This window comes from Caloenas nicobarica, chromosome 3 (genome assembly GCF_036013445.1).
Source record: "Caloenas nicobarica isolate bCalNic1 chromosome 3, bCalNic1.hap1, whole genome shotgun sequence".
Lineage (NCBI taxonomy): Eukaryota > Metazoa > Chordata > Aves > Columbiformes > Columbidae > Caloenas > Caloenas nicobarica.
The window spans coordinates 104,538,232-104,554,457 of NC_088247.1; the positions used below are offsets into that span (position 1 = coordinate 104,538,232).

A 16,226-nucleotide genomic window follows, 5' to 3' on the forward strand; every position below is an offset into this window, starting at 1 on the left:
CTCAAGGATGAGGGAGAGTCACCCAAACACAGACCGCGCTCCCGGGAATAATTTCTGGTCGAGCTAGCTTGTGGTCTGATTCAAAGTCCTCAGGGAATAAGACTCAGCCTTTCACCTGTTGTACTGAACTGAAAAGGAGGCGTCTGGGGCAGCTGGAGTGTGAAAGCTTTGGCCTCCATTGCAATTATTTTCTTTAATGGCTGGTAAAACAGGTAAATCAATTTTTTTATTGTATATTTGAGCCCTGCGGAAACAAAATGGAAGTGCCAACCATCTTTTCAGGAGACAAGCCATTCGTTACGGAGCGTGACTCATTTCGACTTTCGGGGACTGACTTGAATGCTCTGAGCACACATCAGCATTGCAATATCATCTCTAGCTGTAGAAACTGCTACCAGGGTCGCAGTTTCTTGTGGTCTTCGGACATGTGGTACATGCTGGAGACGCAAGCGTCTTGCTATTCCCCTTAGGTAACGAGGAACACGGCAGCTCCTGAGAAATACAGCCCTTGCCCTTCCACACTGATTGGCACTGGGGTGATGGAGCCTGCCATCTGAAGTTCCATTAAAAACAGGCCCTCAAAGAACGTGAACCCTGCCATAGATAATTTCTTGTGTTGCTAACTACACAGGCTGGTAAGAGGATATATGTAAAACAAGGGCTGACTGACCTCTGTATCAATACCTAACACGCTCTTAATAACCACAGCTTATTCTTAAGCAATGCTGGTGAAGTAGCAGAGCAAGACTAAAATTGAACTGTGCCTCCTTGCACGCTCAAACTTTTCTGCATCCCTTTACATGAGGAGGCTAGAAGAGAGGGTTCAGCCATTAAGAATGAGAATAATGTTGACAACACACTGATGTTTTAGTTGTTACTCAGTAGTCAAGGACTTTTCAGCTCCTCAGGTCGTGTCAGGTGCACAAGCAGCTGGGAGGGGACACAGCCAGGACAGCTGACCCAGACTGACCAAAAGGATATTCCATACCATATGATGTCATGCTCAGTATAGATTTCAGCAGAAGAAGAAGGAAGAGGGGGACATTTGGAGTTCTGGTGTTTGTCTTCCCAAGTCACCGTTACGCATGATGGAACATGGCTTTCCTGGAGATGGCTGAACACCTGCCTGCCCACGGGACACGGTGAACGAATCCCTTGTTTTGCTTCGCTTGTGTGCACAGCTTTTGCTTTACTTATTAAACAGTATATCCCAATCCATGGGTTTCCTCGCTTTTACCCTTCAGGTTCTCACTGCCATACCACTGAAAGGGAGTGAGTGAGTGGCTGCGTGGGGGCTTAGTCGCTGGCTGAGGTTAAACCACGACAGTTCCTTACAGGTGCACATAGAATACATCATGCATTAAAAAGAAAACAGCAAAATGAAACACATGCAATACTTCAGGTCTTTATTGTTGCTGTAGAGTAACTGGTACATGTTTAAAACATTCTAATATAATCAGTGAACTCTGAAAACTAAGGCTTTCTGTAGGTTTGTAGTATCCTGGTGTTTCCTTTCACACAGTGTACATATAAAACCAAGTTATAAAAACATGGATATTTTTTAAACAATGGAGAACTGATGCAATGCACAAAACTAGGAACTACATTTTGTATGATCAAGACACCACCTTACAGACCAGCTTCGGGCCTTGCAGCTTTGAACCCAAGAGAGACATGTCTCAGTGTGACGTCCTGCTACCCAGATGATCTTGATGACAAACACAGATGGCAGGATTTCAACCTTCTGTTCTGAGCAAAGAGAAGGAAACCCCTGATGCTGATGAGGAAACATTTGACTGAGCAAATGAGAGCAGTATCCTTACAGCACATCATTGATCTCAGTGAACGTGGGCAATACCTGTCAGTCCCATAGATAGTCTCATAGCTGCTGGGACAATGAGAGATGAGCCATGGCAAATGTGCTAATGAGTGAGATGGGTCTTAGTGTCAATACGTGTTCCACGAAAGAGGGGGGGTGTGTGATTCCTGGAGTACTAGCACCTTTAACCTAACAGCATTGAAAAAATTTCAAAGTGATTTACCCAGCATGTCTAAGTGTACTTTGAATAGCAAAACAGGTGGTTAACAGCAAAATTGTCTCCAAAAAATCTGTATGTTAGAACCTTTCAAGTAAAAAGCTACATTTTGACCAAAGAAAAAAAAAAAAGCATTCACAGAAAGATGTTTCCCCGCTTCCTTTACCACTTTTTAAACAAAGAAGCTTCCGTATCCATAAAGCTTTTTATTCTTTTTTTTCCCCCTGTCCTGCTCTTCTAATTGAGCTGGAAAATGACGCTCGTAACCTGAAAATTTATATCAGTCACAAAGCCAATACCACCCCTTGCGAGAGAAGGATTCTTCACTTACCATGTGCTGCCCCGCATGAGGGAGTCAGGCGCCGCAAATGTGACATTTGCCACTGACCAGAAGATTTTTCTTTCTCTTCAATTGGAATATACGAGCGACAAGGATGAATTACAGACTTGCAGGATGTTTACCATGTTACAGTAGGTTACTCGTTTGGCTCCAGCTGGGAGAAAACCCCTTGTAAGGGTCAGTGATGGATTGCATTTGATTTCGTTTTCAGAGCCCAACTTTAATCACACGCAGACGTAAACCTTTCACTGCTCCATGACCAAGACTGACACTGATGTTTCTGATACGTTTGATGACACCGCAAATTTCTCTGAACGACTGAGAAAAACGTAGCTGGTATTCATGCCACCAACAAACATAACCTGTCCTCTGAAGTCATTCCTGAAGACTATGTTAAGGCTGCTGGAGTAGGCTGGCCGTGGTTGCTCCTGGTGTGAAAGCACAGCCGTGGCTTAGGACAGACCAGAAGACGACTTTTAGGGCTCCTCTGCATTAGCCATAAATGAGGTTTTTAGGTTTTCCCTGGTGGCGAGTTACCTGGATGTGCAGGGAACTGCACGAAAGCAGAGTATTACGCAAAGAAAAACCAGGCTATGTAGATTTAAGATGCAACCATGCCTTTGATATCACAGAATTATGTCAAAAATAGTCCTTATAGTGTAGAAAGAACCTCCTTCCACTCGCGACAATGAAACACCAGTTGTCGGTCTTCAGGTACTCAAATATAAATATGAGAAAATAATTAAGAAAAATAACCCTAAATATAAACCTATTTTTGTTCATTTTTAAGAAAAAAAGGATTTAAAAAATTAGAGTAAAACAGATGGCTTCAAGTACTTTTCACGTAATAAACAATTAGTTATTATAAGCACAGATTAAAAAATACTTGTCACCTTGCAAGGGACAGTTGAAGAGAGGCTGGTGATTCGTTCAAAAAATGGCCTTTGATACAAACACATTAGACAACACGTTCAGTGTTGTAATATAGAGGAAAACAGATGTGTCCACCATGCTAATCCGATGCTTGAGATATTCGGCACAATACAAGATACATTTTGCACTCTGTACTTCTACATTTCATGGCCATGCCACTCAACATACGGAGCCAGGCAATTACGGTTGAGCTCAAACAAGCCTTCATGTAATAAACAACAAATATTCAGTAAGTCAGGAAGGTTTTGCAGCAATACAGTTGACCAAGTGGTCTAACATTTTTGAGGTTGAAAAACAAATCGAACCTGAAGTGTCTCATAAGTGCTGGCAATGTTAGTCTTTTGCTACGTGAGCATGAACATTACTTATATTTTATATATATATATATATATATATGACAAGGAATATACTTGAAAGTGCTTTATCGGAGTTGAAGCTTTCAGATTTTCTGAATGTCATGAAAATAAGGGAAAGTGTCATAGCAAGAGCCCCAAAAGAATTCCCAAATAATTGCAAAGGGGGTTGGAAAAGCAATGATGTCATCAGGGAATCAAAGAAAATACTGTAAAAGGAACATGCAGCTCAATTTCCTCGTGCTGTGATAATCTGAAACTCAGCTCTTGTGTCTATAAGGAGACAACCACTGTACCAAAGAGACAATCGTTGCATCAGATGCATTCCAACACGTCTGGCTGACATGCACACAACAAGCAGCCTTCCTGCTTATCTATGCAGACACTTGAAATATCATAGAATCGCAGAATGTTCTGAGTTGGAACGGACGCACAAGGACCATCGAGTCCAACTCCTGTCCCTGCACAGGACAATCCCAAAATTCATACTATGTGGCAGAGGAAGCAATGTGAAAACCAAAGTAAACGCTTCAAAAAAAAGGGTATCTTGCCTACTCCAAAAAATAAAATGTTTTCAATCAAATAATATCTACAAGGAGACCTTTTCGAAAAACATTTGCCAGCTACTCAGATACAGACACTTATTTTTGCTTCTACCAGAAAAAAACACCAATAAACCAACAGAAAACCAGCTCCTCTACCCTGCAACTCTGTATACTACAGTAGGTACAAGCCTCCCACAGCAGGGAGACTGAAACAATATGAAACAGTGAGAAATCAAAACTAAGCTGCATAGGTCTATTAAATAATCAGTTAAGATGTAAATAAAGAAAGAACCAGCACTGTTTTATATACTACAACACAAGACTGCAAGGTTTAAAAACCCTTCTGAGTGACCAAGCCAGACTGGCTGAATAGTGGTTGGTTCAGCAGTGCTCCGAAAAGCTTATGTGAAAATATTATTTTAACATAAGTTCGAATATTAAAAGAGAAAAAAGAAACAGAACGACGACTTCTCCAACTTCTACCTACCATTAAAACAGCGTTAACAGCTTTCCAAGTCCGGTGCTCACTTTCTGACAACGTGATTATACAGAAATCATACATGTGTCTCTCTTAGCTCGACAGTTTGGGTTTCTACATGAAAGTTCAGTGCATGTCACATTTATTAATGTCCTTACGATTGTTCAATAATCCAGCAATTTGTTTCTTAATTACAGCAGAATGCAGTTGCTAGCTGCTTGCAAGAGCAATGTTGAAATTACATTCAGAGATAAAAACTACCATTTTCACATGTACCAATAACTAACATTTTTCTTTCTTTTCACAGAATCAAGTGCAAATGTCTAACAATGGCAACAGTAAAAGACAATTCTCATGCAAAAATTCTTCCCTGTGCATAAAACTCACAGAACATCTCAAAACCAACCATTTTTCTCTGCCCCAGAACTAACTGTTTTTCATTTTTGTGTCACGAAATTTCTGTTGCTTTTTAAAATATCGATGACAAGCCAGTTCAATTAGTTCCAGCCCACCAAATACCTTTTGCTGCACCACAAAAAAGATGATCATGGCTGCAAAATACCACCGTGCAAAGCTGTAGAGGTACAGCAGAGCGAGCATACCCAGCGGGAACAGCGTCCAATACAGGAGCGAGATGCACTTAACCGCGAGGACCCTGAGCTCAGATTTACACGGCGGAATGGTGCTTTGCCCTGTCGCACCGAAGCACTTTCCACCTTCATAGAAGTGTCGGAGTCTCTCCTCTTTCTCCTCCCAGCGCTGCCGGCACCAGAGCTGCAGCTCCTCCTTGGACGTGGGCACAGTCTCTATGGGATATCTCTGGACGTGGAAGTGAATCTCCTTCGGGAAGTTTCCATTCAAAAGGTGCTTCTCCGTCTGAGGAATGTTTTGGGGGTATGCCACAGTTATGTCATGAATAGCATCAAGATTGTCACCTAGAAGAAAGGTTTTGGGGGAAAAAATATCAGTGCAGATCATGCAATGGTCAGAACACTAATTCACTTTGAGCTGTGATTGGAAACTGTCCAAATTGTGGCAGAAATCCCGATGACAGGTTAGCTATACAGAGTATGTTTTATCTGTGAGGTTCTCTAATGGCTGAGAGGTCAAACTTTTCCCAAGCATTATCTGTTCTGAATCTGAGCAAAAACTTCGGGAACAAAATTATACACAGTACAAACTAATGTAGATTTACAACACAGTGAGTAAGAGGATAAAGTCAAATTTAAAGGAGAGAAGATGCACATCTGGTCTTGGATAAAGAGCAGAGTATGCGAGACTAATCTTCAGTTATTCATAGCTGTGCTGCAAGCTGAAATAGCTGTCAACTAACAAAATACAACTTGGTGTATGTTCATGAGAACACTGAAAAAGACTCAGTTTGATCTGGAGCAAGCAGCATACACAATCCTAATTTACTGAAGACTGAGAAAACATACATGAAACATATACCAGCTAAATATCAAGAGCTCATTAAATCTAGGGTATCTCACAAAGGATGATGAGCATCCCTGTAGCTCAGCCAGCTTTGCAGAGTACTCCAGTTAACATAATTTCTTTAAATCTCACCACCCAGAACTATAAGGAGGTGAGCTGCTGCTTACTGCATTCCAGATCTGATAAAGACAAAGTATAGCATAACTGGTGTAGAAGCCCAGCTTTAAGTTAAACACATATAGTTAGCTCTTTGGGTGACTACAATTAACCATTTAGAAAGCAATTGCAGATTAGAAATTCAAGAAAAAACTGATGAAAAACCCCTCTACTCTTCATTACCACGCTTGATCAAGCCAACAGTCTTGAAAGGATATCAGTATTGCCAAAGCGGGGTATGCTAGCGCATCTTTGTACCAAGCGTTTTTACATTTTGCACTTTCTAAATGTCCTCTTCATCCCCCAGCCTCTGACCAGACATTCTTTTTAGATTTCATAAAGTAAATTCTGCTAGTGTAAAACTGATCTAAAAATAGGCTCATGGTGCACTGGATGTTGCATAACTGTTAAGTTCTGCCAGCAGTGATTTATCCCGCTGTTTTTATTTGGCTGGCTGGCTCGGGGCAAAATAGAATTGGAGACTAAAAGCTGTCTCCAGTTGCAGCGACTGAAGACTTTTGTTCTCATAGGTGATGTCACTTCTCGCAAAAATGATAAAAACCTACTCTTTAGCCCTGCTCCCCCTTTTCATTTGCTCTCCCTTCCCTGGCATTTTGGCTTTCCTTTACAGCTCTAAAAATGACAGGGACAGAATAGAAAGTTACTTCAAAAGGCCATGTGCAAAATTACATATCTAAAGTTCAACTCCAAATACCACGAGAGGAAGAAAAACCCTATTCAGCCTTTCAGACTATTTTATAACTGTGCTGTCTTATAACGATCCCTCTCGGACAGTCTCATGGCCGGTTACTTGGGGTTTTGAAGAGTTATATATGGCTCCTAGGAGGCCTATCAGAGCAAAACTCAATACTCCAGCTTTTGTCTAGCTACGGGATCACATCCTATCTAAGCAGAGAATCACTGTATTCTGCACAGGTAAAACCTTTCGGATCTCCTTCCAAGAGGTGCCAAAACTGCTTGTGTCTGAGAAACTCTGCCCTCACAAAGGGGAACGATGCCCAGCCTGCTGCACCGTTGCAGAAACCATTTTCATTTTGAGAACAGCTCATATTTTTCCTCCCCCTAATCCAAATATTTCTGCCACCAGAAGGAATCGCAGTCGCCCTACAGGACAGACATCCCCTAGGTCCTTCCCAGGGGATGGGCTGCTACATAAACCTCTAGAACACACACACTTCTTAAAGTCTGTCTTCCCCAGGTCCTGGTGGCACATAAAATCTACACAACTTTACATCAAGCGGGAGGCCAGAAAAGTTCAGCCTTCCTGAGACCCTTGTATGAAAAAAGCCTTCTATGAAAACAGGTTTTGGCTACATGAGTTTCTCACCCATCTTGCAGCCACTTGTGTCTTTGCAGCTAAACAGTCAGCCTGCCATTACCTGCAAATGTTATTGAAAAATCAAGGCTATACACATAAAGATCACTGGCATGTAGACCACAGGCAATAAAGCATCAGATCTGCTTACGACACAGATTTTCTGACTCCGTGCAAGAGTTGGACTGGCAGGGCTGGGCAGGACTCCCTGCACCCACACAGCTGGTCTGATCCCTTCAGCACGCAGATGTATTTCTGCCCATGAATTCCTAATCAGAAACAGGAATGCCTCTACCCCTTACCTATGGACCTACAGCATCCCCAGACAGACACCTTCCAGCACGGCCTCACACCAGATTGCATGAGGTCTACCTTACATTATGGCTTCTAAATTAGCCACCCAGAACAAAACTCAAAGACATGCGTACAGGACGGTGGACATTACTCTTTCTGCATTACAAACGGGGAAACTGAGGCAAAGGGTGATTATGTGACCCACTCAGTGGGTCCAGCTTGCACCAGTATCTCCTAATTCCCAGGTGCAAGGTTCACCTATTAGAGTGTACTTTGCACAAGAAGAAATGAAACTTCAAAGGTAGATTTAGCATATCTGAAAGCGCAGACACATCAGAAAGAGAGAAGACCAGAATGCCAGGTTTCATATGCAAGAGGACTGGAGCCCTTCTCAACAGGCCCCTTGTTTGGGTCATACATATTTAAAAGCTCGACACGAATGGCAGCCTGAAGCTTTAATTCCCTGGCAAGGCAAGCCTGTGGAAAGGACTAGCTTCAATCAGTTTTCTACAGCTGCTGAAAGAAGCGTGCCCAGCTAGTGTTACGTGCAGTAAAGCTGCAGGATCCACACTGCACACTCGAACAAAAATGTTCTGCACATTGTTTGCTGATTGATCAATGACATCTTTTAATACGGACAGGGTCAATGCATCTCTGCCAAACACCCTACAAGCAAAACTGCTAAAAAGAAGAAAAGTTAATGCAGCAGATGAAAGCAGACCACTCATGAGCAGGGACAAAAATCCCTTAGGCTAGGTGTAATCGGGCAGTTTTGAACCTGCATCCTTGGTTAGAGCATCTTGACTCTGTTTCCCTCTGAAGCTAAAGCTCATTCTCTCTGCAGTCTGGAGATATCTAATAGCACGTTTCAGATCAAAAGCAAGGTGCCAGTCAACCAGAAAAAGAAAGTGATCCTAACTGAAGACAAATGTGATCCTAACTGAATCACTAACTGAATCCTAACTGAAGACAAATTTTTTTTTTTACCTGGATTTAAAGATCTGCTTAGAACACTTGCTTCTGCACATTTTAAGAAGAAATTGCCCTAAGGGAAGTCACATCATTCTACTTCTCTAGTATGTCAAAGATCAAGTAAGCAAGCATATTTGTTCACTGTTCAGAGAAGCTGTTGGTGGACAAGGCACTTTTTGCAATGCTTTTAGTGATATCTGAGGGATCTTCATCCTGCGTGTATCCACACCTCATTGGGGAAGGAATGAAGGACAGAGGAAGTCAAATAATATTCACAGTTTTGCATCTGAAATCTAATTAAGCTAACAAACTCCCATTAAGGCTAAAACGTCAGGCAGGTAGCCCAGCTCCTCAGACCAAAGAGACACCAGTTCCACTACTTTTACAGTCTTACGAATTTCCTCCTGCAGTAGTAGAAGAATATCCTTCATACCCATGGAAAATATTCTGTCCTATGCGTTATAAAAGCACCTCAGAAAAGGAAAGCTTACTACAGTGCTCATAAGTAAATATAAAGTTTATTTGTAGTTATTGTTACGCAGCTATAAACTGCATAACATGTAGATGATGATTAATCCATGTGGCAGTCTCCATTTTGGGATGACGAAATGCCTCAAAAGCTCCATTCTTTTTATTTTTAAACTTCCTGTGCTCCAATCGGTTATTTGTCTTTCAGGCTCTGTTGATACATGACATTACTTCAAGTGATCACAATACACAGCTGGTTGGTTTGGGCACTGCATTCAGAAGTGGCAGAGGAAGAACTTACCAGGCTCATGAACAATATAACAGCATTAGAGAAAGATGCTTTCCTTTAAAAAAAATATTTCCAAGGAAAAATTAAAACATTTTCTTTCACTATACCAGCTGTTCCATCAGAATTCTTATTCTGTGTTAGAAGTTGCAGCATCCCTTTCCAACCCCTAACATTCTGTGACCTGGTAGTCCAGTAGAGGTGAGGCTGCTAGAGCCCCCTGCCACAGCTGGGAGCAAGTCTGAGCACACATTCCCAATACGCACACACACATAAATACACACGTACAATGCACAGGCACGGACAGACAGACGGCCACAGATCAACATGGACAGAGAACAGAGCTCTAAAGCAAACAAAATGGCCTCATTGTGTTCCCCTCTCTGGTTGATAAGGATAAAAGCCCACCAGTGGGAATTATATACCTATATACAGGCTATGGGTCCCACCAGCAACCGGCCACAGACAGTCTATGCTGCAGCTGGCCCTGGGTCCTTGGTCTTCCCAGGTGCTGGCACCTGGAGACAGGAGCCCCCAGGCCCACAGCCCCTCTCCAGTGGCTGGTACAGGCCCCTTGCACAGACACATGTGAACTGTCAAGCCCTCCATAACTGGCCTTAGACATCCAGGGCCACCCACCAGCTGGTCTTTGGATCCTCTTCTCCAGCTGCCTCAACAAACTGGACTCAGTTGACCCCAGACCTCACAGTCTCTCCAGTTGCTGGCTTGGACCTTGCAGACCCTCCAGTAGCCCAATCATGACCATCTGACCTCTCCAGTACCTGACCAAGACTTATGGCCACTTTGATACCTGGCTTCTAAGCCTCTTACCCTTACTTGCCCACTAGTCCTGCTCGATAGCCGTGAGTGATCACACACTGGCACATGCACCCACATGATACGCACAGGTCCCGGTCTCTCCAGCTGCTGGCACTTGGACCTCCATACGCACACCCACAGAGTCCCTTCACCTGGGAGAACAGTTTAAAATACGGTTTAATGAGAAGAAGGAGCAGACTGGGCTGATCAGGTGCAGGACACATCCAGGTAAGTGTACTCGCCAGCCCCATTTACACGGGACCAGCCGCTTTTAACTCTTATTCCTCTATTTTCCCAAACTTGTTCCTCCCAAATGACCCTGAACCATCCCTTTCCCCACTTTTGGTTGCTCCCCTAAATTACCCATAATAAATCTCATACAATCAAAAAAAGGTCCTCTTCGGCATCATGTAACGAGTCCCAGAGCCCTGCAAGCAGTAACTCCCCTCAGTCTGTCAGGTGATGGAGAAGAGCCTCTCCTACTGACTCACTGTGATGGGTGTCACCCCCAGCCCAAGGGACGATGGCTCCCCCACAATAGCCCTTGGAGGAGCCGGGGTAGGGACTCTGTTTCTCTGTCTGGGTTTTGGGGCTTTCCCTGCCTGCTGTTGTGCTCCTGTGCTCTGCTCTGTGTGTGCAGACAAGTCTTTTATCTCACCACCAATTATAAAACCTTAGAAATAAGAGCTTCTCATTAGGTTTGAAATAAAGATACCACAGGTAAACTGGAAGTTACTTCTAACTCTGTGTGTTAAATAATATCAGGACAGTATTTTAATTCTAGGGGGGAAACCAGCCTGAATATAAAAAGCAGGACTAAACTATTTTAAGCTTCTTTCAAAAACATTCACAGACAGTATTGCGAGGCAGCTGTAACTGGTGAAAACTGTCAGAAGTGATGCTCAGCCCCACAGCACAGCCCCAAATAAGCGGGCTGGTTGGATGGACCCATCCCCTCTGCTACAGCATCACTCAGGAGCTTGAGCACTGCTTGTTCCTCAGTTATGATTCATATCAATGGCAAGGACACGCATACCCAGGACTGAGCAATGCTGAGCAAGCTCACTGCAAGACAGAAGGATCTATACAAGCAGCGACTTCAGAGCTAAAATGATGATGCAGAACAGAAGCTCGTAAAGCCACAATGACCATTCGTGAGCCAAAAATGAAGATGGGCCCCAGGCAAATCCAAGCAGTGAACCGCTCAGACTCTCAGCAGCCTGGAGGGTGAACAGGCAGCTGAGTCTCCTTGGCATTAACAGTGATGGCTATTACCCATTTCCATCCCTACTGAGGATCTCAGCAACTGTAATTTGTCCTATTTCAGTTATCACTGACACTACTTTAAATCATACAAGGATTATACAGTCTCTTCCCCTGCATTGATCCAGCATAGAATATGCTATTCTTAACTACAGTACATCACAGAACAGCACGCCAATGAGTTGCTGAGCCAGAATGGGGAGAGGTTTACTGAGACACTCACAACAAAATATTCATGATCACCTTTAAAATAAGCTGTTCTGTGAAAAGTGGGACTAATATCTGAGGCCCTTCGCCATTCGACTTCCCATCACAACATAACTATAGCTGCTTCCTCCTGCAAGGCAGCATACCTGTCCCTTTGTCACACAGCTCCAGATGCTTCATCCATCTCCAGGCTTCCACAAAACACTGACCGCAGCTCCCACACGCCCCCCTTAATATCTTCAACTTTATATACATTTCCTTAGGAAACCCAACAAAAGGAAGCTTGGCATTTCTATAAATAAACGGAACAGCAACATATTCAAAACAGATAAGGGAAACAAGTAGAACAAAACTAGCTGTTTTACAATATCTGAGTACTGTACACTAGCTTTGAAACAAAGATACATTTTTGGACATTAAAACAAAAGCCATCTAAAAGTGCTTACTGGGAAATACTACTGTCTTGGCTGCTGAGATCTGAGTCATTTTTCATTAAGAACACAGTATCAGGAGGGAGCAGCTTCAAGGATTTACAGCCCCTCCTGGGAAGTATCATCCTTGTGAAGATTTAAAACTTCAGGCAGCCCTCTTTAGAGCAGCAGTACCAGCCAGGGTTAATCTAAATCACTTTCAACTCAGTAGTTATTGGAAATCTTTTGGGGGGTAAGTGTAGCAATCAAATAAACAAACAAAAAAAGACAGAATGATAATGCTGGCCTTGATTAACAGGGGAGAGGGATCCTGCATAGCAATTCTTTCTCTAGCGAGTCAATTTTCCACCAGCATTGTGATACAAGGAGAGAGGAAGACCTTCCACCTGCCGACAGGATGGAGTTAAGGAAACGGCACCTCTTGTCCCTGAGGGTGGGAGCCCAGGGAAGGGACAGCCCTGGAAGGAGCAGAGCACTGCTGGGATCTGGTACAGAGATCAAGAGAGACAAGGACATCCTCATAGCTATCAGCAATCATTACCTGTGCTTAATTCTTTCGTTAAATACATTTAAATTACACAGTTTTGCAGCCTGATGCCACATCTCATTAATGTGTAAAACAATACCATTAACTGTAGTTGTTGTTGTGGGGGGAGGGGAATCCACTTTGAAATCTCTGTAAATACCTCATTTAATTATTTTAACATCACAGGGGAATGTTATCATCATCTAATCTGATCTCCTGAATAACACATGCCACAGGAGCTTATGCAGAATGCCTTTGGTTTTGCCATGGGATGTTGTAAGACAGACATGCTTCGTTGTCTTAAAGCTTTTAACATCAGGTAGGCAATTCCTCTAATTAATTGGGAGCTGGGGATGGGGAACAGTACATTATTTTTATACTGAATGTATCTAGTTTTACTTCCCCACCATATAGCTCTACTAAATTAAAGAGCTGTCTCTGTTCATGTAGGTGTCAGCCTGATCTACAAACCTAAGTTGCTCCTGAACAAACTAAACCTGCTGAGCTTCTGAAATCTCAATATGAAGTATGCTCTTAAAAGCTCAAATCCCTCTTGTTTCTCCCTGAATCTTTTCTAGTATTTCAACACACTTTTCAATGTGTGGGTGATGGAACCAGCTGAGTTCAAGTGTTCAAGGTCAGGTTGAACGGGGCTTTGAGCAACCTGGTCTAGTTGGAACTGGATGATCTTTAAGGTCCCTTCCAATCCAAGCCATTCTATAATTCTAGGAGTTTTCCAAAATGGCCAGGTACACTGTCCACGAAAGGCTGTTTGTTCCCAGTTGAGTCATGGTGTGCAAAGGAGCTATGGGAAAGTTTTTCCACTCTCACACCCCAGGCTGGTGGCTGCTAATCGGCTTCGCCTTCACTGCTTTAAAATGTCTCTCCCCTCACCCTCTCCATAAGTCAGCAAATCAGGAGGACTGCAGTTAAGCACACAATAATTCACCCAGATTTCTTGTTTTAACTGCCATCGCTACACTGAACTTGTAATGCCAATAAAATCTAATCGACTTAAATGCCTCTCACAGACTGATTCTTCGCATGACTATAAACCAATGTTACTACAGCGACAAGAGATGTTCCTCCTTTCCATTTGAATTTGCAGGATGCTCTTTTCTTCAGCAGACACACCTGCCAGCTCCCTTCTCCTCTCCAAACCAGATGAGAGCTCATGCAAGAAGGAAGACATGGTGTAATTCAGTTATGAGAAAAGTCAGTGCTGCGGGAAAGCTGGGAAAGCTAAGAGTGGATCAAGAAGTCTATTATCCTGGTCTGAAAGTTAAGATGTATCAAGTGCCAAAATTGATTTTTGGTTTGCCTATTAAACTGTGCAAAAATACTTAGGCATGTGTCAAGTTGAAGCGAAATACAGAAGATTTAGCTTATAATTCCTGCAGGCATTGTTTGTGCAGCTAGGCTTCCGGAGAAAAATACCAGAATGAGTTGTGGTGCCAGATTTCACGCGTTTCACAACACTTTTCAACCTCTGTGAAGGCTTTACAGATACAACTCTCTCTTGTGACCTCCCTTGACGCGGGCCCTCCGACCCAGCCCCTATCAGAGCCACGGTCAGCTCCTCCGAAACACGGCGCGTAGCCCCTGGGTACTGCTGTCAACACGAACCAGCCCACAACTTCGGCAACCGAGGTTGTTAATTTAAAAGAAGAACCTCTGCGCAGAGGAAGGAAGGTGTGCAGGGCTGGAGGGGACACCTGGCCATCCCGATGGGGAACGTATCGACCCAGCGGCCCCATCCGCAACTGCCCAGGGGCTGTCGCCCTTCAGTCTTCCCTCCCCGGCTCTGAAGGGTTATTTTACAAATTGCGAAGCAAAAGCTGGTTGAGCTATAAATAAAATATAAAAATATGTGGAGGGAAGGGAGCGAAGGGATAAAAGGGTTGGAATAACAAGTTATTTTCAGTCAGTAGGGATGAGCAGGCACAACTGACTCACTACTCTTTATCATTCCCAAACTATATCTACCAAATCCAGATAACAAAAATGCCACGTTTATTCCCCTCCCTGCATATCTGTTCACTCCCAGGGTTCCAGACTACACATCTGCTCTATGTGCACGTATGGGATTTGGTTTTCATAGGTATGTTACACATTAGCGAGGAGGAAGCATGTTGTTTCTAGGCTTATAGTATACCTCTGTTCATACAGAAAAATGATATTTCATACAACAGACAGACACTGACACACTGGTATGTGACTTTCCAACTCTACTAAGCTCTAACATGAGTTTTCTGGCAAACAGCCACCAAATACAGACAAGAATCACGATTACAATTAAAATAAAGATAATTTACTATACTGCAGTGAAATCCTTTAAAAAAACATCATGTGTACCCTACCTTGTCATAAGATGTCTTTCTAGACAGGCAAACATACATAAATTAGGAAATGGTGGATTTAAAAAAGAAAAATAAAGAAAGCTAATCTAGTCATCCAAGTATTTCTTGAAAGCTAAATATCAAGACAATTATACAAGGTGTCAGAGAACCCTAAAATAAATCATACATGAACACACACATAGCATGTATAAGCACCTCAAGCCTATTATTTTAATATAACAGACTATCCACCTAATTCTACTATTACTTGTTGGGCATTTTAAGTCACTGGGAATCTGAGAAAGAAGTGATCCACCCATGTACATTTTTCTGCTCTCTGCCTGGATGAACAATCTCTCTCCAACACAGATAGAATTAAGCATTAATCTCTACAAGAGAAAACACATCTCTATTTGAGGCTATCCAGTTCTGCCAGAATTCAGCTGTTGCATTTATAATTTCCACTGTCATTTCTGACTGGCCTCACCAAGTTAACAGTAAAGCAAACCACTCTGGAACAGTTTACATACACAGCTGCCATACCAAGGATGCTCAGCATTGCAGGATGTCACTGCTAGGTAAACAACCCAGCTAGCTTAACACCTGGAACTTCTGGAAAATAAAAGTGCTACATTTTTAAAGATGCAAGGAGTAGCAGTATGTATGAACTCCCATGTTGTAGCACAGCATTTCAATTAAAATACAAGCCTTAAATGTGTTACCCTTCCCAATCTCCTTGGTCCTTCTATTAGGTGTTATTCATTTCCTCCTAATTCCTCTACAACCATCACTTACACTCTGTTCAAATATACCTATCTTTTTTTTTAATAGTTCTAGGATTTGCTAGGATGTACGATAGGAATCTTCTCATCATTTTCTTATTTTTTAAAATAATTTTCAAATTGTCTTGGATAGAGGAACATTAGGCCCCAAATTGACTGTGCAACTTATTTTGAGTCTTCTGTTTTGTGAAGCCACTATAAAGCTACTGTGAGAACCTGTGAGGA

General features: G+C 42.7%; 1 protein-coding gene across 4 annotated transcripts in view; it reads right to left on the reverse strand.

Moving 5' to 3' along the window:
• Positions 1-1,389: 1,389 nt before the first annotated feature.
• LCLAT1 (lysocardiolipin acyltransferase 1) overlaps positions 1,390-16,226 on the reverse strand; it is a 124,242-nt gene continuing 109,405 nt past the window's right edge. For all 4 annotated transcript variants that reach the window (XM_065632613.1, XM_065632611.1, XM_065632612.1 and 1 more), the window contains one exon: positions 1,390-5,620. In XM_065632613.1, the coding sequence (XP_065488685.1) occupies positions 5,112-5,620 (509 nt within the window). In that variant the 3' untranslated portion in view covers positions 1,390-5,111. The remainder of the gene's footprint in view (positions 5,621-16,226) is intronic.